The sequence below is a fragment of the Teleopsis dalmanni genome, chromosome 2, assembly GCF_002237135.1.
Source record: "Teleopsis dalmanni isolate 2A chromosome 2, ASM223713v2, whole genome shotgun sequence".
NCBI classification, from domain to species: Eukaryota; Metazoa; Arthropoda; class Insecta; order Diptera; family Diopsidae; genus Teleopsis; species Teleopsis dalmanni.
Window position 1 is genome coordinate 175,552,006 of NC_051847.1, and position 27,278 is coordinate 175,579,283.

Below are 27,278 nucleotides of genomic sequence, written 5' to 3' on the forward strand. Positions count from 1 at the left end.
CATATACAGAAATATTTGCATTTTGCGAGAAAATGATGTACATAGTATTAATATAAAATGATCTTAACTGAGTAAACAAACTTAAAGATATAAAATCCAACATTAAATAGAAAGTGAAGGTATGATTTTCAGCTATTTAAACCCAACCTAATTGTTATTTGAATATTTAACAGAATTTACATAAGTTTATTTTAGCTGCTAGATACTACAAAAACAAAAGATACATTGCACTTGTATTACTTTGTTTTATTACCACTAACAACACAAAATGATAATGAAAGGATAAGTGAACGTAAACAAATTTGTAAACTATTTTTTTTTATTGTTAATAAGAAAAATGCCTAAAGGTCTATTACGTGAACTATTGCTCTTCACAGCTGATTTCGGTTCTTTCATTTTTGACGAAAAATATTTTAGTGGACAAATATACTTACCCTTGGGCAAATAGCCTTCCTTTCAAAAATGAGATCGCTAATATTAGTGATCTTTCTATGACAATTATAATATATGTCATATTCCTTTTCGCATTTGCTTAATTTGTTTGCTATTTTGAATATCTAATCATAACATTTAAAAATAACTAAATTAATGCAATGTTAATGTTAATTATTTTTAAATGAAATTAAGTAATTATTTATGCTTCATTTAGTGCTATTTTTGCTTAGCTGCATCAAGGTTCTTTCGAAGTGTGAGGTTAATTATAAAATTGTGTTGAACTTAAATAATTAGAAACGCTGCACTAACTTATAAGAAGTATTTTACAGATATATATAAAAAAATATAAATCTACTAATAAACAAAAAATTACAAAATAAAATCTTAATAAAATCAAATCGATATTAAAATAGAAACGATTTCATTTTGTATGCTGGCGCTGTTTTTATGAACAAAGAATGCAATTGCATTGCATACAGCACTAGATGTGAAAATGTTGCAATAATTAACGTTGTTGCAATACTAAAACATTAAAATTTTTCAAGTATCATAAATTAGTTTTAAATTTTGTCATTCTACGCTGAATTGTTTCAAATGCATAACATTCATATATATCCATGCTTGGCTGAAAATTAAAAAAAAAAATTCATAGCAACATTTGTGCACGTTCTAAGTGCTTTAATTGCTTTTTTGTTACAAATATAGCTTCATACTTCTTAAAATTTAGATATTTTTAACAGCATTATATTTTCAAATTCTTCTTATTGCAATGTAAGTAGTCATACTTAAACGTGCAACAATTGTCAATTAAAATGTCCGCTTATATGATTTGTGACTACCATAATTTGAACTTTATGCTTCGCAACATTTCTCACACTGCAACATAGTTTGTTGCGAAACATTTTTTAACTTGTTGCAAAGAAATTTTTCTGACATACTTAAATCTACATTTTAATAAATGATTCGAATAAAAATGTAATTAATATCACCTTTTATTTTTTTATTAGGTTAATAAAAAAAATTCTTTTTAGCAAATCACAGATATATATTATGCTGCGCATATTATGTATGCGAATATACTACAAGGTTTCATTCAATTATGTTACTTCATATATCAATGGTTTGCACTTATATTGGCACAATGATTTATATATTTTTTTTTTTACCATTTAAGTTAGGCTTAGTTGCTAGTATTAACAATATATATCAATATATAACAAAATAACTTTTAGTATTTTTTTAAATTTTAGAATTGATAGTATACACGGAAAACCTAAAGATTTTTTGAGGTGGCTGATCAGGTGTGTATTTTAATTCACGGACGTAGCGGTCACAGTTCAATATACTTTCAAAATAAGTATGCAATTCCTAAGTATTAAGAATATACCAATCAGTTGATTTATATTTGTATCAGCAATGGCACGTAGTATATTTAAAAATTGATTATATTTTGAAAGATACTATATGTCAGTAGTTCAAACAGGTGTAAACAAATTTATAAAATGCCTGTGTACATGCAATACAATCCAAGGAAGAGCATAAAAAGTGTTTTTAAGTTGTTGTTTTCGGTGCATTCAATTACAATTTAAAGATATTTACAATGATCGTTATGTATTAGGTATGATTAACTGTGACCCAGTTTAATAAAGTGTTTGCAATAAAATCGAACACTAAGCTTCAAAAGTCTCAGACCAATAAACTAAAGGCCACAGAGGTTACACAAGATATTAATTACTTGCAACTCAAATGAAGATTTTGTGGCTTTTGTGGTACTCAATGTATGAAAAGTGATATGTGAATTAAATTCAAATCTAAGTTTAAATCTTTGCTAAATAGTTTAATTTTAAATTGTAGGTTAATAAACTGCAATAATGCGTTCGATTCGTCTGATGTCGGAATTGTAACTTCATGGTATTTAGTAAAAAGTGAACTGCAATTGCTGTGAAGGATGCAACTAAAAATTGTATATCATTCTGATCTCCTCAAGAATTTGGTATTTATGCCATTACTTAGTTATAGCAATTTGTATATGCAACGAATGAGCAATACACCATCCCAATAAATAAATTCAATAGACTTTAATATATTGTAATATATATTGAATATTAATTTATTGAAATTAAATGTTATTGCAGATATTCAGAGGTAAGCCGTTACAAATTCATTAAAAATTCATTTAATTTAATATTTCATGAAAAACTGATTACGGTTTTTATTTACAACTTTAACTAATCTAATAACAATAATAATTTATTATATATCCATATTAAAAGCAACGCTATCACAATTAATTTATTTGAGAACTATTATAGGATTTATTAGATAATAAATAAACACAAAACTGCATAATTATTTTATTTAATAATTGTTTTATTTTTGTTAACATTTATTTTTTAAATCATTGCAGGATTTATACATATAATAGTATATAGTATAATAGTTCATATAAATTTGATATATGGTTCATTGTAAAAAGCTTCCAGAATCGACCTTGACGCGCATGAAAACTACTGCCAAAATTTGGCAAAAAATTTAATCCACGTCATCAAGTTCCATAGTCAGTTAGGGATATAATTAATATAATTATTTCGATAAAGACATTGCGAAAGACGATTGGGATTTTAAAAAGAAAGGTGATTGGAGATATATAGAAGATTAGATCAAGCAATGGTGCAACTATATAGCCAATGAAAACCTTTACTTTGAAGGTGATCATATAAATTTTGGTAGATTAAAAAAATTTTTTTTTGTTTAATAATTCCAGTTCCAGTTTTATAAAGAGTATTCTCGTATAATATGATTATTTTTGATATTTGTGTGGACTTACCACACAAATATTGGAATAATACAGATATAAAATGATCTCTTAAAACCTTAATTACTTTGAGTTATTTTAGCATTTATTTGTGATTTAAATAAAATATAATCAAGAAAAAAATTAAAAAATCAAAAATTATTTAATATTTTTGGAGATAAAGGAAAGCTGTCCCCCACACTGGATATTTATCCATCAATGTTATAAATGGTTTTTGTTAAAATTGCGTTAAAATAACAAAATTTTAAACGTATCCTTTAAACACATATTGTGAAGAGATTGCATTAGATACAGAACACTTATATGTATCCCTTATATAAAAGGTGTAAGGAGTGCTGGCATCCAATGGAACAGATCATTGTGACCATGGCTGATATTTAACGCTATTTACTAATCCTAACTCAGCAGAAGAAATTCCACTCTTCGAATAAAAGTTGAAATGTTACCTGTTGAAAGTATTCCAACATCAGATGGGCTCAACAAACTCTTTCTGGTTTTGATCCAAGCCAGACAATAACTGAAAATTGGTATAATATAATAATTCCTAGCAAGAAGGTAAGAACTCATATAGAGCAGGGATCCATTGTGTTAATAAGCTGAGAGAGATATATTTTTAATATAATAAATAAGATACCGAAAACTATGATTGGTTGGTATTCTTTGATTAAGCACAATAGTAATATCTGGAGATCTGGAGCATTTATAATCTGTAACTATACGAAAAATTTTCAAAACATGAAAATATTATTAGAAAAAATTAAAAAAAATCAGAAACGAAATATTGCTTTTATTTTAAATAGGCACCTTTAAAATTTTAGATTTGATACTTCATTAAAGTATCTTTAAATAGCGCAAGTTCCAGATTTTGGCAGTCGATATTATTTTTCAATAATTTTCCTTTATTAATTTCTTCGAAGTATTTATTCTGTGACTCATATACTATATATATTAAAACAATACGACTAATCTACACAATTAAATCGACGATAAACTCTTTTAATGTGTATATCCAATTTAATTTTTAAATTTGATTAGCTACAAAATCTGAGACCTATTGCTACTATATTAGTTCCATTGATTTAAAATATAAAATCTTCATGTCATTGCATAGTTCGCAATTTAATAGTTAACTGAATTAAAGCTTTACATTAAAGACACCAAAATAATTTTATTATTGTATTTTACTTTGTTTTTATGGTATAAATCTTCTTACAACATTGTCTTGCATAATAAAGCTCCTCTTAATTACAGCATGAACAAAGACACTAAAATATAATATAAGCAATAATGAAAGTAAACTTGTACCATAAATAAATGGTACGACACAAAATCGGCTAATATCACCCCAAATCAGAATAAACAAGAAGAAAATGTTAACTCATCGCTTTTAAATCCATTGTCCCTGCAGCATCTTCAATGTTGAACCATGAATTGAGCGCAATTCCCATGAATTACCAACTCAGCTACAAGTTTTGAGGCTTCATATTTCCTTTCACTATTCAACAAATACAACACCTCAGACTGACTAATCGTACAGTTTTTGCATCATTTCCACATTGAAATTCCAGTCGCAATGCGAACAGATGCATTTGTACGAAACGCAGACTCCAAATTGAAATCGAGATACACGAAACAAGAGTGAATGAATCCGTTCACACACTCAAAAATATGAAAACCCCCACAAAAACCAGCGAGCAGATTTGGAGTTATTGCGGCGGCTGTGCGGTTGAAATTCGTTGTCGGTTTATGGATTCGGTTTCGTATCTGATTTGTGAAGATGCTGTTTTCAAGTGGTTTAAGTGTTTATTGATGATGTTACCGTAGCTTCAAGTAACTACGGGCTTATGCAAGGCTTCTCATAATAAAATCTTTTTTTTCAAATTTTTTTACTTTTATTGCGTAAAACTTACCAGAATGTTATTACTTTTCAAAGTAGATTTAATGGTACATAAAATATTTAAATAACATTGATATATACGCTTTGAAGATTGCGTAGCAGTTTTTATTGCATATTAAATATTGAGTGGAAGAACAATTTAAACTTTATATGACGGCATGTGCAATTTTTCGAACTCAATAGATATGTATATTCGCGTTTAATGACACCGAAAATTGCCAATGGCTTTCATAGTTTAAATACTTAAGTAATTTAGGTTAGTAAGGCTCTCACGATTTTTCTACTGGGTCTGAAGTTTCCTCGACAATATTCACTAATAATAGACAGATATTAAATATTTACTGTTTAGAGCGTTTCATTAATTAACTCATTTGAAAGAGGCGGTACGTTGAGCTGCAACATTTTATATTTTAAATTAAGCAATTGCAACAGATAAAATATTATTTCTAATTAAAGAATGTGCTAAAATTTATTATATATTAAAATTATTTATTTTTAATGCAAAATTTTGTTACATTAATTTATTGTATTGAAGTTTCTAATACCTTAAAAACAATTGTATATTATTAAAATTATATTTATTAATAATTATTATAATTATTTATTATAATTAATGTTAATTATGTTTATTAAAATTATTTATTTTTAATTCAAAATTTTGTTACATTAATTTATTGTATTGAAGTTTCTAACACCTTAAAAACAATTGTATATTCTAAGTGAATATTTTGTTATTCATTTATAAATATTATAAAATATTTAATATCGTAAAAAATGAAATAAATATTTATTTTAAATAATATTAAAGTTTTGTGTGTGCCCTTATATTCATGTACTATTGAAATAATGTTGAGACCTGTTTGCCGCAAATCAGACTAAGGCATTCCACTTAACAGCTTATTGCAAATATGCGCTGGATAAGTTGACCAATTCTCACGCCTAAGGTATTCATGCTTTTCCCATTGTTTTCGAACCAATTGTAGAAAACTTATGAATTCGACCCTTCTTATGGACTCTTTTCACCTACCGAGAAGGGCGGCTCTATCAGCAACAACGCTACCATCCATAGCGCTTTTACTCCTATCAAATCTACAGAGTTTAATTGTATCACTTTGATCTCATTGATGTACTACTGATATACTACTATGGACCACTATGCGAAAACTAAAAAAACTATAAACAATGAAGATAATATTAATATATATAATGTTTTCAGTATTTTTTACTTACATTTAAATTGAAACTTAAATAATAATAATAATTGTATTTACCTAAAAGGCTGTCAAAAAATTTACAAAAATATTTCCACGAAAGTACTTTTATCATTAACTGTTTAGAAGGTATCACCTTATACTTGTATGCTATCATGCTATCATAAGCCTATACGATCATAAGCATATGATCGTATGCATATCATAAGGAAATTATTAGAGAGTAACCTCTTTATTAACTACTATCTTAGAACTAAAAAATGACAAACTATCAAGCTTACTATTTTTTGCAACTTGCCTCGAAAGTTTGTAAAACTTCAGTGTGTTTCTTTTCTGTAGTAATAACTGACATTTGAGATTCTTCTGGCATCCTGTTATATTACGAATAGTAAATAAAAACTCAGTCTCAGTTTTCTTTAATCAAAAATAAAAACAGAGTATTAGGGTAGTGTTTCGGGATTACAATCATTTGTTCACAGAAACGAAAGCGAAGTGATATTACAATCTCAGGCGACATAATTCCAAAAGAAATAGTTTATGAAAAGCTATTCTATAGAATAGCACATAATAGAACAGGGTACCGTCTTCTAACGGAGCGGAGCACCGCGATCACAGTTAATCTTTTGTGCTGCAACAAACCCTAACTGAACAGAAGACATCCCGCTCTTCAAATGAAAGCCAGAATGTAAGTCGTTGAGGAACTCCTAATGTCGGAAGGGGAAAGTAGTTCTCGACTCAGTGACCTCTTCCTGGCCCAGATCAAGGCTGGGCAGTCACAGCAGTCTCGTCTGCTGCTAGGCAGAGTCGACAATCTATCTTCGGACCGACCCATTTTGTTAAGGTGATAACGCAGTCCATGGTGACCCGTTAAATATCCCAGCAGCAACCTCAACTCTGTTCTGCTGAAGAAAGACATCTTACCGTAACTGTAGGGATGAACAAACTCTTTAGCCTGACGGTTACCTGTAATGTCGCGCCAAAAGCGACTTCTCTTGATTAAAAACCATTTTTTAATCAGAAACGTAGTTGTAAAGTGACTTAATCTACAATATGGCTCCGGTTCAGAAAATTAAATTGCAGATCCTGAACTCGCAAGATTAAAGCTATTCTATAAGTTGGAATGAAATGGAGTAAGAAAGATGATTAGTTGCAACTTTTATTATTTTAGCATCCTTAAGTATTGAAACAGTGCTAATTATAATTTATTATTTATTATTAATTCAATGAAAATCATACAGGACTTACAATAATTAAAAAATTTTATTTAAAATTTCAATTCACAATAACATATTTGTTATGTGTTGGTATGTAAATGCATATTATTTCACAATGAAAATAGAGCAGAGGACTATTAACCCATTAGTAGATTGTAAATAATATGAGTTAGAAAAAAGTTATTTATACAACTCATCTTTCTGGTAGTAAATTTTTCTAAACGATAAATGGAATGCCTAAAATAATGAAATATTTAACTGGAATAGTCTATTTTATTGATTTTTAAATAATTAAAATTTCTACACTCTATATATATAGTTTCTTATTATACCACATAAGGTATAAAAAATACGTTAATATGGCTCTTATCTTAAATATAATTGAATTCAATAAAATAAAATGTTATTATCGGGATTTTACTGCAAATTTAATTAATAGGAGTCATGCCTGATTAATTAACATTTGCAAATATGTTGGTAAATAAAAGTAATTATAATGTATTAGTCTGTAATAGTTTAAATGCACTTAGCTTCGTAAACTCTTTGAGAAATGCATAACTCGAAATTTGCTGATTTTACCACAAAAATTCAATGTGGATATAGTTATGCTAAACGCTTGAAGTATCTGTAGTTACTTATACTTTAGAGTAATGATTTTTTAGTTACTAAAAAGCTGTTAAGAAAATTAATTTCGCAACAACCTAAAAACTTATAAGCATTCAAAGCTGTAAAAGATTTTATTTTTATAAATAATTAATATTTATTTAAAACTATTTGGAGTCTTTGTCTTCTTAAAAGTCAGGATAAAATCCAATTAATGACTTGTGTATAATTTATTTAATTGTAGTATTAAACAATCAATTTAATACGTAATTTTAATTTTAATTGCAATATAAATATGTAATAGATACTTTTATGTAAAATCATACATTTTCAATCCGTGAAGTTAATTAAAAATGTTAATGGCACCTCATGTAAAAAAAAAAATTTCACACAAATGGAAAAATATTTACTCATTTGGAGTATTTTTAAAGACTTTCAGGCTTATTATATATATTATATTTTAAAGTAGTTTTAGCTTTTTAAGGAAAACCTTTAAATTTTTTTATATCTGTTTCCAAAAAGTGGTTATTTTTACCGGAGAAATTAAAACTTTAATTACTAACCGTTAATTTTAAAGTTATAAATCGATCATTAAAGTGTGATTTGCAAATTTGCTAAACATTGATAGCACTGTGAGCTATATACTTAACTATTTGAACCACATTTAATATATAATTAACTCATAAGACGAATTTTAGGTAAAAGCCGCGGACATATCAATTTTGATTTCCTATTTGTACTAGCGCTAACTTAGAAAAATTTTAGAGCTATTATAGATATTATGACAAACTACAGTGTACTAGCAGCAAATGTGTCTAAAATAAGATAGGATTTGACTATATACTAACATTTGCAGAAAATGATGTCAACTAAGAAAAAAGATAAGTTTGAAATATTTGGAAAAACAATTAAAAATAACTATAATTAATTATTTCGATTAGTTCATAGCAAGTGAATTTGTTAATAATACTTTCACAGTAAAGTAACAAAACTTTTTGCTAAAATATACAAGTCAAGTGCGGCATTGGATCAGTTAGTTAATGAACACTGACTCTGAGCTTCAAATTTGACAGGGCGCAATTTCAATCTTTGGTACTTGCAGTCTCGAAAAATGATTTACGAATTATTAAGGTTCTAAAAGCTACTGAAGATCAGTATTTGGCAATACTTAATTTGGCAATAAAAATTCAGTTAAATTTTTTGTGTTTATGTCCTAAATATTATCAATACGTTTTAAACACTTTAAGGTTTCATCTATTGAGAAGATAGGAAAGTTTGAGGGGCACTCGTTAGACTTATACACTGTATGTACATCCATTTTGACTCTTTGCTCCTCATATGATGTACGGGAAGTAATACATATATCCTATTATATATTTATCATAAATCTACATAGAAATATTGCTCAATCTGGTGCTGTTAGGTAGCAAATGGTGCTGTTAGTCTATATGTGGCTAACGGACAGGATATGTTCCTCACCTATGCTAGGTTTTTATTAAATCCAGTTTTATTTGGCAATAGCCAGTTTTATTTGGCAATAGCCACGTATATATCAAATTTTAATAGCAGTTTTTAGAAGATAACATTCTACATTTGTTAAATTTTTTAAAATTTACTTGCTACTTTATAACGAATATTGCTTTCTACTTTACAGTTCAATCATTCAAAAAAAAATTTAGAAGGATGGAAATGAATATTTAAAAAATCTTTATATGAGTACAACCTTGAAACGAATTGTAAATAACAGTAATCAGACTGGATTAAATTAAGGCTTGTACATCTGTACATCTGAATCTAAAGCACTTTCACAAAACCAATATAATATCCATCAACTGGGATGTGGTGCAATTTCCTTATCTTAATGCTACTTAATGCTCAACCATTGGAAATGCGATGGCATCAATATTGTTATTAATTATTTTTGGCTTACTATTCAGGTTGAACCTTTTTGAGTTAATATATCTGGTTTTATTATTATTTTTTGCTGTTATCGTGATAAAGTGAAGGTTGGTCACTTTGCGCCATCTGCAAGCCAGATACCAACGGCAATGCCAGCAACATTCTCTTTCAACGCACATGTTGCACACTTTGGTTGGGTTTTTGTTTACCAACTGCACTTTTATCAACAAAAATATAAAAAAAATTTTTTTTTAAATTTTAAAAATAAAAAAATAAATAAAAAATACTCACAACATTCATAACAAATGTTGCCTGCCATTATTTGGTTCGTATGCTTTTAAAAAGGTTTAATAAATTTAACCCGGCATGTATAAATTGCATTTGGCGTTTGGCTGGGCTTTTGCATTTAATAAGAGTTGCACTCCATGTTGAATGTGGGCCTAGTATTATTAATTTATGTTTTCAATAAATTATTGCACAATTAACTTATGTCTTTTTGCTTGATTCCTACTAATTTACAACGCTGTGAACTACGCACAAATTATTTTCAATTTTTACTCAACATTTTTTAATATATTAGTTTTTCTATTTGATTAATTAAAAACATACGTATGCACTTGTTCATACCTTCATGGCTATAATTTAGCTAAATTCACTTCTTGTATACTTTTTCTTTCATTCGGACAGATAATTATATAAATGAAAGTAACGCCCAATAACACGAAAATCGTTACCCTCTTTAAATTGTTTAAATTTGTAGGTGAAATAGATTTGTTGTTGTGAATATAAATTACTTGAGACGATCGCTGAATATTGTTGGCTTTTCTATGGAGGACTTTTTAATAAGTTCAAATTTGAGTTTTGATAGTTTCTGTTAACTTTCATAATAATTGGTAATGGCCATAACCAACAAACATTATTGCATTGACAAAAATAATGAAATTGGTGGAATACCATAAAATGTTAGCAAAAAGTTGGAAATAAATTTGAATGGAATTACGCACAGCACCATTTGGACATTGAAACACTTTTAGCATTTGAAAAATATTTAATTTATGTGCAGAAATGTTTATAACTCACACAAATGCATTTCAAAATTTATTACCAAGCTTAAGTGACTTTTTATTAAAATAAAAACCAAGAAAATATATTAGTTAAATAAAATATTTTTATTATAATGAAAAATATTGCATAAATGAATTTTATCGCACGTAAATAACCGTGGGAATAATTTTATATTTCTCATCCCAGTGAAATTAATTAAAATTAAGTTTGTTGCTTAAGTCGTTTGTTTAAGAAAGTAACCGCACTTTTACACTACGTAATGCTTAACTAATATTATCTTTACTCCTCATTTGAATATTATACATATTAATATTATGAAGATTTGTTTACTAAAATGTTAACAAAATAATTAAATAGTTATTGTATAATAAATTAGATTTTGCCCTAAGAGAATTTTCTTAAATTCATGGTCATATTTAATACAATCAGTTTTTCATTACGGAAGTTGAGGTTTTTGGATCTCTTCTTATGGAAAACTTTAAAAACAGATTGTGAGAAATAAATTTAGAGAAATGGTTAGGAATATTTTTAAAGTTATTTTTATGATTATGTATGATATATTATTTTTTTGCTGTGGCAGCGACATACTGTAAATGTGTGTGATGGATAGAAAGTAAAATTCGAGTAAAAATCAAGTAAGCAGGCTCAACCTTAGCCTGCTCGAAAAAGATATAGTATATTTAGAATAACGCAACTATAAATAGTACTACGAAAAGTAAGTATTTAAATTTATTTTAAAATCACTCAAGATCAAATGACACTTTATATATTGACTTCTTATCGATGTAATGATATCTTAATAGTTCCTTGTGAACAATTTTTTTTAGTCCAACAAATTACAAATAAGGTCGATAAAAATTATTGCTGTAGGAACTTCGATACGATAAATTTAGTTGAATTTAATCAGAATTTAAATGCAAATACAAATTAAAAATAAATAATAATGTATTATAAGATGGACCAAATTCATGCCATCAAGCCAATGATAATAAATATGTAATGCTCGATCAGATAATTATCAACTAGACAGAATCAAACCGAAAGTCATGTTGAATTATTTAAACTATATAGCTTTCAATGCTTTTAGGTACTATATTACAATTAAATTAATTTAATATATATACTTGATATCTTATAGTAGTGTAGCCAATGACTCAATTTATATTTTTAAATAATTGCAAATTTTTAATTATTGCAAGACTCATACAATAATACTCAAATAATTGAATAAACTAAATTTAATATCGTTAATTTTTTTTGGATTATATTCTTTAATAGTTTAATTAATGCAATATAATTACAATTAATTATTTTTTATAACATACTTTACTTAAAATTTTATTAAAAAAAAAATTTTTTTAATTAAAAATATTAAGTACGAAGTACTGTTATTAAACATAATGTGGTATTAAAATATTATTATTAGTTTTAGGCTATTAATTTACATCATAAAATTTAAAAAATTATTTATTATTTCAACTTTAAAATGGTAAAATTAAAATTATTTTAATAGTACTTAGCCCTGTAATTAAACATGATTACATTACATCATAGACTTGACCTAAACATTTGAATTGGATATTTGAAGAGCAAGTTAATATTTTGTTTATATATTTTTTGGTTTGGCAAAATATTTTAGTAGATAACTAAAAAAACAAATTACCGCAAGCGTTTTATATTTTTCGCAATAAATAACATTCAGAGCCAATTATTTGCTTATAACAAAACACGATCTAAACTTTATTGACCACAAAATTCAAAAAAAAAGCCAAAAAAAATTAAATAAAATAATAAATATTTTCTTGAACACTTTTGATTTGAGTTTTTTTGAAGTCAAAAAACGATTTAATAAATAAAATTATGGGACAATAACTCAGAACGGTGTCACGTTTTACTGATTGCTGAGCATTTAAATATTTCTCACTAAATCTGTACTTAAATAAAGTTAGTCAAAATATTAACTCAACCACCGTCACAGATAATCACTTTTAATACGATCGGCACTCGATCAATGCCAAATTTAAATGATAACAAATTTTGACCGCAAGTTAAATGTGAAAGTCTAATTACGGAAAGGAAAGGTATAATATGAAGAGGATAATAAGATAGGTCTTCAATCATAAAAATGGTTTATTGTTATCTTATAGTGCAAAAATTAAGTCCAAAATAATTTGATTTTAGTCACAGAAAAGAAAAAAACAATTCAGTTCAAAATGAAATCTGATATGCGAAAGTGTATCTGAAGTATGAACTAAGACGTGCCTTCAATTTAAATCTAACACAACCTCATCTATATACAGTAACTTTAAATCAATTGAGTGGTACTTTTTTTAAATGAAATTTAAGTTAAATTATAAATAATTTATAAACAAAAAAAGTATAAAATTAAAAAAAAAACACTTTAAATATTAATATATTTTCTTCTTTATATATTATAAATAATAAAAGATACTCGTATCTTATGTACTTTTTTTGATGTTTCGTGTAAACATGACTGTCATGTCAATGTGCCATTTGAATGAAGTTTCTTTGGGTTGCAGCTATGAAATTACTCAAATGACTAAATACTTTATTTTATTATTTTATATCATTTAATAATATTTGTAATGTAAAACAAAAAGCTGCAAATCTGTTAACACTTTTGAAAGTTGCATTTTGTTAAGTAAATTAAAACTCAGAGAAAAAAAATATATGCCAAGCACGCACACTGTGAGGAATAAATTGTATTTTGTAATGCCACGATTTGTTAATTTTATTTTATTTTTATTTTTTAATTCAAACTGTGTTTTTTAAAACAAACTAAGATGCGTTGAGGTAATAATTAACGGCGTCGGCTTCAATGCAAAAGCATGAAGAACTTTGAAGTCATTAAAAAGAATATTTAAAATTCACGTTCTACAGTTGCAGTTCGAGGGAATTTATGACTCTATTAACAGTATCTGTGCAGTTCACATGATGAAGTCATAAATTCTATCTATTGCATAAAAAATACTACAACAAATGTTAAAGTGTTTTATTACATAAACTGAACTTTATTATTGGTTTACACTTAAAGTTTAGTACTTGCATATATGTGTGTTTAGATTATATTTTGCATCTTTCACTAAACAAAAAGAACATAAAAATTCCTGGTTTTCTCTTTTTAATAAAAATAATATATTTTAGCCAAGAGTTGAGATGAGATGAATACCTGAAAGTAGAATAAAACAAAATATATTAATATTTTGATGCTTTTTTAGTTACTTAATTAATAATAACACAAAATAATTATTTTTATTATATATAATATTATTATTATATATATATAAATTACTAACACTATTTGAATATTGTTTGAAGAAATAAAGTTTTTCTTAATAAATCACAAATATTATTTTACCAACGTAGCAAATATACAGATCTTCACATTAAAATCGGGTTTAAACTGTTATAACAGCAAAAGACTGGATATATTCGCACCAATCAGTTCACCATCGATCAATCCACACATTTAGAGTACATACATTTAGATGCATTTGATTAATAAAATACCACTTCATATTTTGACAATGAGATATAACTTCAGACACCCTTTCATAAAGTGAGTACTACTCTGATATCAAAACCTTTGTCACGGTGGCCCATGACTGCAATGAGCATTTCCATAAGTAGTGAGATAAAATCTATTTTAGAATCAGATTTTTTGTAAATAGGTACTAGACTGTGGTAATGAATTAAAATCAATGGAAACACATTTAACAAGAGAAATAAAATTTATATGTCAGAAACGTTTAATATTTCCTGTTCTTCAAAAAAGAAAACATTGACTTAAAATATAGTGGTTTAAAATTAGAATAAGTTGAAGTAAGAATCGATTTTTTTGTCAGTCATCAACAACACTTATTTCTAATGTTTTGAACTTTCACTTTTTTCGGCAGTCAACATTGCTAGGGGAATTGGACATTTACTTGTAGTTTAACTTCGACAAACCTTACTCGCGAGGAGTTTATAAACCATTAGCTTGCACCCAAAAATTCACTACAATATATTCTGCGCTTTAATCAACCTTAGGAAAACCCATTCTTATATGCATCTACACAAATAGTCAAGCAGCAAACAAAATAGTGTCTTCTTGAAATTTCTCTTCGAGATTTATGAGAAGTGACCAGGTTTGTAGTTAGAAAACTTTAAGGGCGCTTTCAGATAATTTCAGTTATTCAAAAAAACTTCAACTTTATTAAAGTTCTAGTTATTTTTTAAGTTATAATTATTATAATATTTTATATACATTATATTATAAATATATATATATATTATAAATATAGTCTTTCGATACATTACAGAGGAAGCCTCAGCACCTTCAGATCCTCTCATTAGCTACGTGTTTGGTTATGACATACTTCAGAAATTAATACGCAACAGCACAGCAATGGTTAACTGGGTGCCGTCTTATCAATGACAATTGAACTGTCCACAATCAGTCTCGTAGAACTGATCCTAATAAAATGATCAGCAACCACTCAAAGTTTTAAACTAAAACCTTTTTGTTGACTAAGTCAATCTCTAATATAAAAGTGTATTGTAAACCGAAGCCGCTATTTGAAAGATGCTTTGAATAGCCGCTAAAGTAAAGAGTAAGATCGCACTTGCAACCATGGTAAAGATACTCTCCCCATTGCAACAGAATTAAGCGTGTTGGCATTCAATTAGCTGCATTACCACCTTAATGTAATGAATCTGTTTAAATAGAGCCTGTTAGCAATCAATGGGTCACAATTGATTGTATTACCATTTTAATAAAATTCATCTCTTTGAAAAGATAAGAGTGTGAAGTATTTTTAAAAGCAGACGAGACCTATATTCGCATTTTTTTTGTGAATGCCCAACGTCAATATGAAAAAGGAACAGCATACTATGGCAGAAGGTTCTATTGTTATCTGATATTAAGGTGTCCTCATTTGTTGATATTTTACCTTCATTCAAAGGCCTAAATGTCTCTTATACAGTTCATTATAGCAACAAATACCAAAATGGCTGCGATGCTCCACTAATATTGGAACCAGTACATTATGCACGTAAATAAAAGTTTTTTAAATAGGAGTTTTTCGGGAAATTGTAAAGAATCATTATTGGTTTAAGTAATGAGTTAATTTAGCTTTGGAATAATTTTAATATAATTTCTTATATAAATGATAGAATTTGTAAAGTCACCTCTTCAGCTATACGAGTTTTCTTTCAAATTCTGTGCCTGAACATTATATTAGGTGGACACAGGTTCATCAAGGTGGGATATCTAAAGTTCGACACTTGCATAATGAATATTACTACTATTATAAATAATAGCATTTGCTCTTATGATTCTACAATCTTACTAAGTGCTTCTTTTGTAAGTTAAGTACTAAGTGTACACTGATCTAAACAAATCCAAATAATTATAATAAAAATATAACATATAATAATGCTATACTATATAAATGCAATTTGCTTTCTCCGGAAAACGCACTTTCAGCAAATATAAGAAAAAACGTCGAAGTAATAAATTCAATATCAAAACAAATATTAAAACCAAAAGAAAAAACTTGATTTCCTGTACTCCAGAGTAGTCTTCTTGCACTTGCGATATTGAAAGGCGATACTTACCTGTAGCGTAACTGTCATATCTTCTCTTTCCCAACGCAATGAACTTCAAGTACAAAAGAAAAAAATCCTACAGAAGAGATTTTATAGCCTGAACTAAATGAATCCGGTTAAAACGGCTGTAAGTTGATGTTATAAAATAAATAAATAAAGACATAATTGTACATCTTGATGGATATACAAAAGACACAACCAAACTAATAACTACCAGCCACAATAACAACAAGAAATTTAACGATGCTCGTTAAAGATACCAACAAAATGTACAAGTATATCAACTTGATTTTCTTACATTTTGTTTAATGTTTTTTTAAATTGTTTTTATTTTATTTAAACAATTGTTGACTTTGTTGGCGCTGTTGCAAAGCGGAAAATCGCTTGAGAATTTGTGTCAAGGCTGTTATGCGTTTCTGCAGTAATTCACAGAAGAGTGTGGGTAAACATATGCGGAGCGGTTCAATTTAATTGTCTCGTATTAGTTGCAGCAAGAAAAGTTTCCTGTGATTTTTTCGCGACATCCGGTTTCCTTACACGAAAACACCTTTAAGATTGAGATTGAGCAACTTGAGGTTTTCTGAATTTCTGGTTTGCAAATTTAAAAAAGTAAAATTGGAGCAAAACAAAGTCAGTTGTGTGTTGTGGCAAAATGGAAAGTAAGATACGCAATCTCAAATTTGCATACAACATTTCTGCTGTGGAATAATGCTGCCCGCCAAACTTGGACACAAATCCCATGTCTGGTTTGAGGAAGAAATTTTTTGCAAATGTAATTGAGACACATTAACGCATTTTTGCTTTTACTTTTGCCAGATTTTTGCGCATAATTTAACTACTTTTCATCCTCAAGTATTCACTTACATTCATATTAAAAATAAAATGCAAACCATAACCAAATAGCTTTCATATTGGTATAATATATTAATATTAAGATATATGTACCTGGAATCGCTTTTCTTCATATTAAATATATTTTTTATATATATAAAAATTTTTTTAATTTCTTATTATTTTTCTAAATTTTTAGTATTATTTGCTTTAAAGTTTTGTTTACCCAATTTAGTTAAGGAATATAATTCACTTCTATTATGCAACTCTCAACGCAAACTAGTTCAGTATAATTTATTTGCCTCTTTGTTTGTTATTTAATATCATTTATTTGAGTTATTCCAAAAAAAATAAAATAAATATTTTAATAAAAAAAAAAAAAATTGAAACAAGTTAATAAATAAACTAGAATAGGCTTTTATTTTGGCAGTAACAAATTTAAATACAGACTTTTATTAAACCTACAAAATTTAATACCGCATTCTAATAAAACTGATTATCTACAGAATATATATATATACCCATATACCCATATAGCTCTTTATGTTGTAAAAGTCCAATATACAGAATACATTCAGCCAGCTTGGAAGACTATTCACAGCCAAAAGTTTTTAAATTTGATTTATTTACTAATAATAATATCAACATAAATAACTTATTTTTATTTGTACAACTGTGGAATGAAAAATATTCATAAAATAAGTACACTTAATATATTTTATTTATGTATCAAGCTAAGTGATTTATTTATATTTGTTTCAAATAAATAGGAATTTATTTAAAAATAAATAATATGTAATATTTTACTTCAATAATAATATTTTTTTGTTTTATTACATTCTTTGCATTCAAATAACATTTAAAAAAAAATTTATTATAAAATTAAGTTATGTATTATTTAAATATAATATATAAAGGCATATAAAATTTAACATTCAAATAAAGCTACAATTTTTCTACTTAAATACAACTTGAATACTTTACTATTATAACAGAAACTTCTTTAAATAAGACATAATATATTATAAACCAAAATGATTTCAATATTTAATTTTAATTTAAAAAATTTTAATGCAATATTAAAAAATATTAAAATATATTATATTTAAGAAGACTATTTTTAAGACTGAGAATTCAAGAAAAGCTATGATTTTATATTTTCCATACCAAATTCATCACAATATTATATGTTATATTAATATTTAATATAAAAATATTTAATCCGTAAACGACTGATTAACAAATCTGTTATATGTTTATATAGCTTATATAATATAAAAGTATATTGAAATAAAATAATAATTTTTTTGGAATTACTAAAGTATTATTTTAAGTACGCTTCATTTAAAGGTTGCTTTAATTATTTGATTCTCATTAAGTTTAAATACTTATTCATTTATACTTTATTAATTTGAAACTAACATACGAACATGAAAAACTATTTAATTTAATATAAACTATTTACTAAAGTAATTTTATAGATTTTTAAATATTACAAATAAACTTGCAAAATTATTTGCTTTAATTCAAAACAGTATAAAAAAATTACACATAACTTAAACAAAGTAAATAAATATATCTAAAATAAATATTTGATAATAATTAATCTCAGTTTTTGAACTAAATATGAATATATTTGAAGAGCAGAAATTGATGAAATATGTTTAATATTTATATTAATTTGAATCTTGTTTCTAAAAATATTATTTTGTGATTCTACAAGCAATGTATGTGAATAATATTCAGTAACTTTGTTAATTTGTATTAAGAATTATATTTGATTATTTAGTTTCGACTTATATATGAGATTACGGAACTCAAAACTCAACGTGTAGACAGCCTGGTCTATGGTGACAGGTGATTAAAGTTTATATAAATATTGGTTCGAATAGAAATAAAAAGACAATAACAAAAATTTAGTTAATTTATTAAATTTCAATAAATTTAAATTTCAATCAATTAACAAATTTTTTTGTTGAGTTTTCATTTATATTCGAACTCTTAAAAATTTTACGCTTTCGAGATACCTGGTTTGTACAAATGTTTATTTTAAGATCCTTTTCAACATTCAAATTAAGTTAGTTGATAAGCTTTATTCGATTTCAGTAAAAACATATGGATATACTACATCCTTTTCCAAACGATCACAGAGCATGTTAAGCTAACATATGTGATGATTTCGCTCGCCATTTAATAGGATCTGAAGGCTTGAACAGTTCTTGCACCTGCATTTGACTTATCACTTAATGATATTGATAAACCTAATAATATATCTTGTTTCATTATTTTAAGTAAATTATTTAAAGCTACTGAACTCGTTTTTATACATGAGCATGAGCAGAGAGAATGAGCAGATATTTTAAGTAAACATATCACTCTATATTTCAGATAATCTGTTGGTGTCAAAATTCTTTAAACAGTTCAAAAACTAGTGATAAATATGACTTCAGCTCGGTTTAGACTAAGTAACCCGTCATCATTCTTGTTGAGAATATATTAAATAATTTCAATAATAATATCAATAAAAATGATTTTAACCACAACAAATTTGTTAATTCTTTAATAATAACATATTAAAAAATGTTTAGAAATTTTAATTAATATCAATAAATATTATAGCAGAACAAGCTCAAGGTTAGATATATTTAAATACTTTTAAGTTTAACTTTTGTCATGCAATCAATGTTACACCAATTTTGTTACTAATTATTAATAATTTATTATTTTAATGAACAACAATTTTTTAATAATAATTTTATTTCTAAACTGTAATAGTTTAATGATACACATTTATTTTTTTTTTTTTTTAAGAAATTTAATTGAACTAAGATTTTGACTTCATTCTATAGTCATCTTCAGGATACTGATTATTAGTATAATAATTTATTTATTTTTGAAATTAAATCTATAGCCCAAAATTTAGTCATTTTCCTGTAATGCTCTTATTAACTTTTAGTAATTAATTTATTAAATAGTTTTTACTGAGTTAATTTATTCTATCTACTTTTATTTCATAATAGATACTTTTGTGAGTATTTACGTAACAAAACTTTTATTACCTTTTGTTATACATTTTTTTATTACCTAAAAAATTCTTTTGTGTAGAAAATGAACTTTTTAATTATTTTCCAAGAATTTCACACAAACTGTTTAATGCACGATCAAATGTTAATGAACTTCAGTAGAATAATTAGCATAGACAAATACGTTTGTAACACTGAACTACTTTTCAGTAAAATTCTGTTATATTCAAGACCCATGAGCACACAAAGATACGAGTATTCCGCTACTACGACTATTTGTATAGACAAATGGTGGGCAAAAAGTTCTAAACGAGTTAACAACTTCACGTTAATAATTTAACCAAACAATGGTAATTTGTTAATGAGTTTTTGACCAGAAAGCCAGAAAACTGCTGAAAACTGTAAATAATTTTGATTGCGAGCTGCGCAGACATTGTCGAGGTGTGAATGAAGCTTAAACCACGACAGCACATCAGAGCAAACCCAAGATACCAGAATGCCTACAGTCCAGCATTCAAGACAACAAAGATGCAGTGGCTCTGTTTGCAATGAATAAACAAATTTAAAATCTAAGTGGCTTGTGGCATGAATAGAATTCGACAAATGCAGTCAACTATCATCTGAGGTGGGACTTTAAACACAGATTGCTTATTAATAGAAAATGAAGTGAAACTAATAATATTGAAATAATAAACTTAACAATTCAATTTTTCAAAACTTATTAAAATAGCGAGATATTTTTAATATAAATAACGAGATAATTATATTTAAACAGTTTTTATTTAAATGAATTCCATTTGTAATTAAATTTTAATTTATTATAAAAATAAAATAAATTTTTTTTGAAAATTAAACAAAATTACAGCTTATCTAATAAACTTAATAATGATGTCGATTTATTTCTGTTATAATATTGGCCAATTATATATATAAAAACTACTCAATAATATATAAAATAATTATCATGAAGTGGAAAGACTAAAATTAACACCTTTTAATGATTTTTTAGTATAACGGATTATGATTAAAATATACATTCGTATTGTATGAGATAAAAATTATGCAAACAAACTTAGCTGGAGTCCAAATTTTTGATTTCACACAACGCCAGGAGGTGAATTAGCGCTCATCACTTTTACACTATTTTTAAATGATTTATTCGAAACCAAATTGCAATTCATTTTGATTGCGAAGGGAAACTCTTTTCTTTGGGCAAAACGTGCAAAATATTGATAAAAAATTTATGATCAGTGAAAATATCATAAGTGTTGAAATTATGTTGCATTTCAAGCATCTTTTTTTAAACAGATAGTTTTAATGTGAATTGTTTATCAGTTGCTTGGTAAAAGATCAACTCATTTTGGCTTTAAATCAGATAAAATATTTTTGCTATTAAATAATGTTTCCGTTGCAATACTTTCGAATCAATTTAAAATGATTTCGATTTTAAAAAATTTTATAAAATTTTTGAGTAGAAAGACTTGTCTAATTTCGACACTAAATATATTTAAATATTTATTTGAATATAAATCGTATAGAATAAACCCTCTAAATACTCACTAATAAAAAAAATAAAACAAATAAAAAACATTCCAAATAAAGAAAGACTGTGACTTCATATTTTTCGTTACAATATTACATATTACATATTATAAAAATAGCACTTAATATTTAGGTACAGTTAAGCTAAGTTTTACTGGCAATCTAAAGAATCCACTTAACACATTCTGCATATAAAAACTCGGAAGCTTAAAAAACCGCCTTAAAGCTTTGCCAAACCTTAAAATGTTTTATAAAGAGAGGTCTTGAAACTGACTAAGATCATCGTTAAACCTAATCTCTATCACAATTAAATGACGCATGCGACAGACAGTCATAAAGTAGACATCAGACACTCTTTTGGTCTTCATAAATCAGAAGATTCAATTTTATAGCATGATTCCTTAAACAAATGTCACCTATCAAAAAATCTACCACAAGACTGGTATTCTTACAGGGTATCTATAGGAGATTGGTGGATTTTTTTATTAAACCGGGGACAACTTGCACATAGATGTCCCCAGATTAAGTCCTCTCATTTTATATCAAATTTTCTGAACTCAAAAAATTTTTAAGAATAGATGCTTGATGCCAGCGATATGTCGGTTGTAAGAGAGTATTACCACCTATTAAGGTCAACATGTATTTTAAAAATGATAAGGATAAAACCACGTTCCTCATTTTTAAAAAAACTAGTAACATAAGGATATTTGAAACATTAGAAATTAAAGAGATGCAGGAACAAAAATGATCAATTTATATAAATAAAAAAATACAATTTGTATACAGTTTAACTCATATTATAAATAAACAAATATTTGTATTAAAATTAAACCAAGAATAATAAAATCCTCAAAAAAATTCTAATATAAAAACAACAGATATTATTACATTGATCCTAATTTTGTGTGTTTAGATCACTAGTCACTAATTAAAGTGAACAAACTCAAGAAAGTGGAGCTCCGTGACTGGTGCTTCGAGAATGGAGTCTCGAGACACGATTATGTCTCCAGTTTTTTTTTTATGTTACCTGTTTTTAATAACAGAACGTCATACCTGATATTGAAATGAGATTAAAATCGCTAATAATATTGACTCTGAAGTAATATGCTGTCTTTTTAACAACCATTAAGAGTTCTTATTTAATTTCGCAAGAAAAAATTAGGTAAATATCAAAAGAAAAATAGAAATGGACTTTGTGCCTCTAAATGACCATATTAGGAAACTCTTGTTACTTATAAATCGTAGCAGTTCTAAACCTTAGGTTTTATCTTCCAAATAACAAAAATCTATCTACGGGTATTTAAATAAAAAAATGTTTTGATATATGAAAGCGTAACTTTAATTAACTTTGAAAAGAAGAAATTCACTAAAGCATTTACTTAAGAATTTATAATGAGTTACTCTATCTGAAAATGCTTTCTGAAAGCACTATTTTTTATATTTTGTTAGAAAAATCTATATCTATGATAAATGTGTACTCTATTAAAATTGTACATTACTAATATATAGTAATAAATAATATTTTAATATAAAGATATATATGTTAAATGGTTGTTTTTCCTGTACTATAGAGGACCAACTCCAAATATGTTTGATTTCTAAATAGATACTATACATACAGAAAAACTTCTTTATTTAAGAATTGAATTCTATTTTGTTACAATTGAATTTGATATATTTATGTAAAATTATGACATATCAAATGGATATGTTTCTGTGCAGCCAGATGTCCAGCATTCACGCCATCTCTTCGTCAATCGACCAGATAATCTCGCAACTATTGGTTTCTCTGCCATTGCATTTTTAGCCAGGCTATGATTTTCCATTATTTGAACATGCAGACTCCAGAACTAAGAATTTATTTTTATTTCATAAGTGAAACTACTAAGAACATTATAAATACACAAATTAGTCACTTATTGAGTATACTTAACTTTTTGTGCAGAAAGGGGCCGTTTAAGAGTACACGTTTGTTAGTGCCTATAGAACTTACTATAAAATTTCCAGAGGCTATTATATATTTTCTATTTCCGATATTTTGGTAGCTATTTGCAGCAAACAGTTTATATATATATTAATATCACTTAAATTTTAAAACATAATGCAAAAATAATTTTTCAAAATCAATCTATATTTCTTTTAGTATTGATAGTTTATGAATTCTTTGGGAAATGTTTTTTTAAAAAGATTGATTAAATCATATATAATACATTTTAACTGAGCATAAAATAATTTAAAGTACTTTCAAATATTATTCATCAATTACTGTTATTCAATGCAGCTCAAATTTGATATAACTTTTATTTTGTAACTTTTGAAATCCATTATATTAACTGTATAGAGTAAAGAGAATTCAAAATTTTTAATTTATATTCATTTTCAATTTACATATTTATTTTAATATTTCGTATCAACGTACTTAGAATAATTTTATCAGCTACATCTACTTAATATGAACTTCGAACATTTCTACAGTTTCCATTTAAAGAAAATTTCTAATTAGCTTTTCTAACCGGAAGAAATTAATGTTTCTTTAAAATCTGACTTCTTTAAAATACTTCTCAAATTAGGAAAAATACATTAAATTACTATAAAAACACAATGTAAATTTTTTATAAATTTTTTATTAATAAATTTATTTACTCTAACTCAAGGTAAGTGATTTTCTATTTGTTAAACTTTTATTTTATTCATTCACTTAAAGCGCATTCAACCTGAATACAAATTATGTTTAAATTAATTTTTTCTACCAAAAAGAATTTCATAATAAAAATTAAAGAAACAAAACTGGTCACTAAAAGTGTGTCAACAAATACAATTTATTTATGTAGGAATATTATGAGTTTAAATGACTTCAAATGACACATGAAGAAGATATTTATGAAGAAAAGATTCAACAAAAATAAAAAAGTCATAAAGACGTGCTTGAAAATACACGAACAAAAATAAAGAACAACGTGAAGAAGAAATCAGAATCATTGACGAGAACTTCACAAAAAAAGATTCAGATATTTAATAAAGATTGAGATATTTTACAAAGATTTCAAAAAAAATTATGTCAAAAAGTGAGGGAAAAATAAAATGAATCTCATTGCTGAACTTTGAACTTATTTTAATTTAAACAAATTAAAAAAAAATTATAACATTTAATGTTTTTAGTTACTTTCAATTATTAAGACTAATATTCTTATAATAAAAACTATTTTTTATTTTATATAATTTAAATAAGTAACACAATATATTAATTTATATTGGAAAACTTCGTCCAATAGTTATGGCACATTTCGTAAACTTGACATTAATATTTCAAAAAACCAGCTAACTGGACCATAATCCAGCTATTACTGAAAATTAAAAATTTGCAATATTTCTATAGAAAAAACTGTCTTGACATTTTCCATGTTGAAAACTAACTTATTAGCAATGAATAATAAAATTAAAAGTTTAAAAATGGTGAATGGTAAGTACTGATGGCAACCTATCTCACAAAGGAAGCAACTGGTTTAAACATTGATAATAGGTCCATTTTAACACAGTATAAGGGGCACGTAAACTGTTCTAGGAGAACTCTACTGTTCTAAGTAGAGACATCCTTATTTCGGTAATGTAAATATTAAAATAAAATTTATAACAAATATTAACCAAAAACTTTATAAAAATAGATCGAAGTAACTATTACTTAGTTCGCCAGAATTAGTTAAAGAATTCAGCGAAGTTCTCACGTAATACTATAATGAATAAGAAATCTGTGTATAAAATTTTCTTTAGCGACTATAATGACTTTAGTGACCATAATGAATAAGAAATCTGTTTATAAAATTTTCTTTAGTGACTGCCTTAATAACGCATTACATTTGCTTATATCAAATTTTTGCAGAATATTTTCACTATCCTTATTAAATAAAAGCCGCAAAAAATTTATAACAATAACTGTAAGCTGTATATTATCAATATAATAAGCTACAAAACTATAAAATGAATTTCACTTTCTTATATAAATATCAACATAATTATCTACTTAAAACTAATTAAAATAAACAAATCAACGAACCTTTAATTGAAAATGTAGCCATCCATAATGTATGAGAAATCGATTGTTAACAAGAAAACAACAAACCATTAAATCAAAAATTTTGAACATATAGGTACTTATAAACAATTGTTAACAATCCCTTAATTTATCTGTAAAAATGCTTTTGTTACCTACATTAATGCAGCAATTAATTAAGTTGCTCATTAGTTGCAAAATATTTGCAATCAAAACTACCAAATCCATTCAAATCAATTTTGGTAAAAACATAAAAATTAATCAGTCTAAATTCCGTAAACGGTCAGTTGATATTATTTTAACCATAAAATTCCATTAGAATCATTAACGAGAAAATAAAACTATTGACTGACCAAATTAACTTACCTTAAAATCATTTTGTTAACGGAGCTTTTATCAACAGCAATAATGTTAATGACTTCTTTTTACACAACAATCGATCGCCAAAACACGATATATTTTAAACTTAGTATTTAATTTTAATGATCTACTATAAAAACAGACGTGTCCTATTACGGCAGTGCTTAACAATTGACTAAAATTGTGCAAATCACCAATTTCAAACGGTTTAGTTCTGTTTTACGTTATAATTGAATTCGTCACTAATTAATTTTTTTTTTTTAATTAAAATTTATTTATTTAATTGAGTGCTTAAAAATGATATGAAATTTCAGTTTGTTGCTTAAGTCTTCTGATTTGCAATATAAAGTTTGCACTTGAAAGCAAGCACAAAAAATTACAGCAACAAAAAAAGTAGTAAGTTATTATATCAAATATTTTATTCTATTAATATTTATTTAAATAACTCTTAGTTTCTCTCTAAAAAAAAAACAACAAAAGAAAAAACTTAATGTCAAGGTCCGTTAAATTTGCAGATTTTTTTCTTTATATTTATTTAGAATTAATCAAATTTTCTGCACATCAGTTATTCTTTTTGCACGCTTGTGATTATTTGCCTATTGTAAGATTTACTTTAGAAAATTAATTTTCTATTGACTTTCTTCTAATTTGTTTGTCACACTTTCCCCTTGCTTTGTCACACAATATTTTCTGAAGACTTTTTTATTTTTATATTTTAAGTATAT

General features: G+C 26.2%; 1 protein-coding gene across 1 annotated transcript in view; it reads right to left on the minus strand.

Annotated features, from left to right (window-relative positions):
- LOC119681854 (peroxidase-like) overlaps positions 1 to 26,750 on the minus strand; it is a 72,785-nt gene extending 46,035 nt beyond the window's left edge. Inside the window, exon 1 of the mRNA XM_038095146.1 lies at positions 26,560 to 26,750. Within this exon, the coding sequence (XP_037951074.1) occupies positions 26,560 to 26,570 (11 nt within the window). The 5' untranslated portion in view covers positions 26,571 to 26,750. The remainder of the gene's footprint in view (positions 1 to 26,559) is intronic.
- Between the last annotated feature and the right edge of the window lie 528 nt (positions 26,751 to 27,278).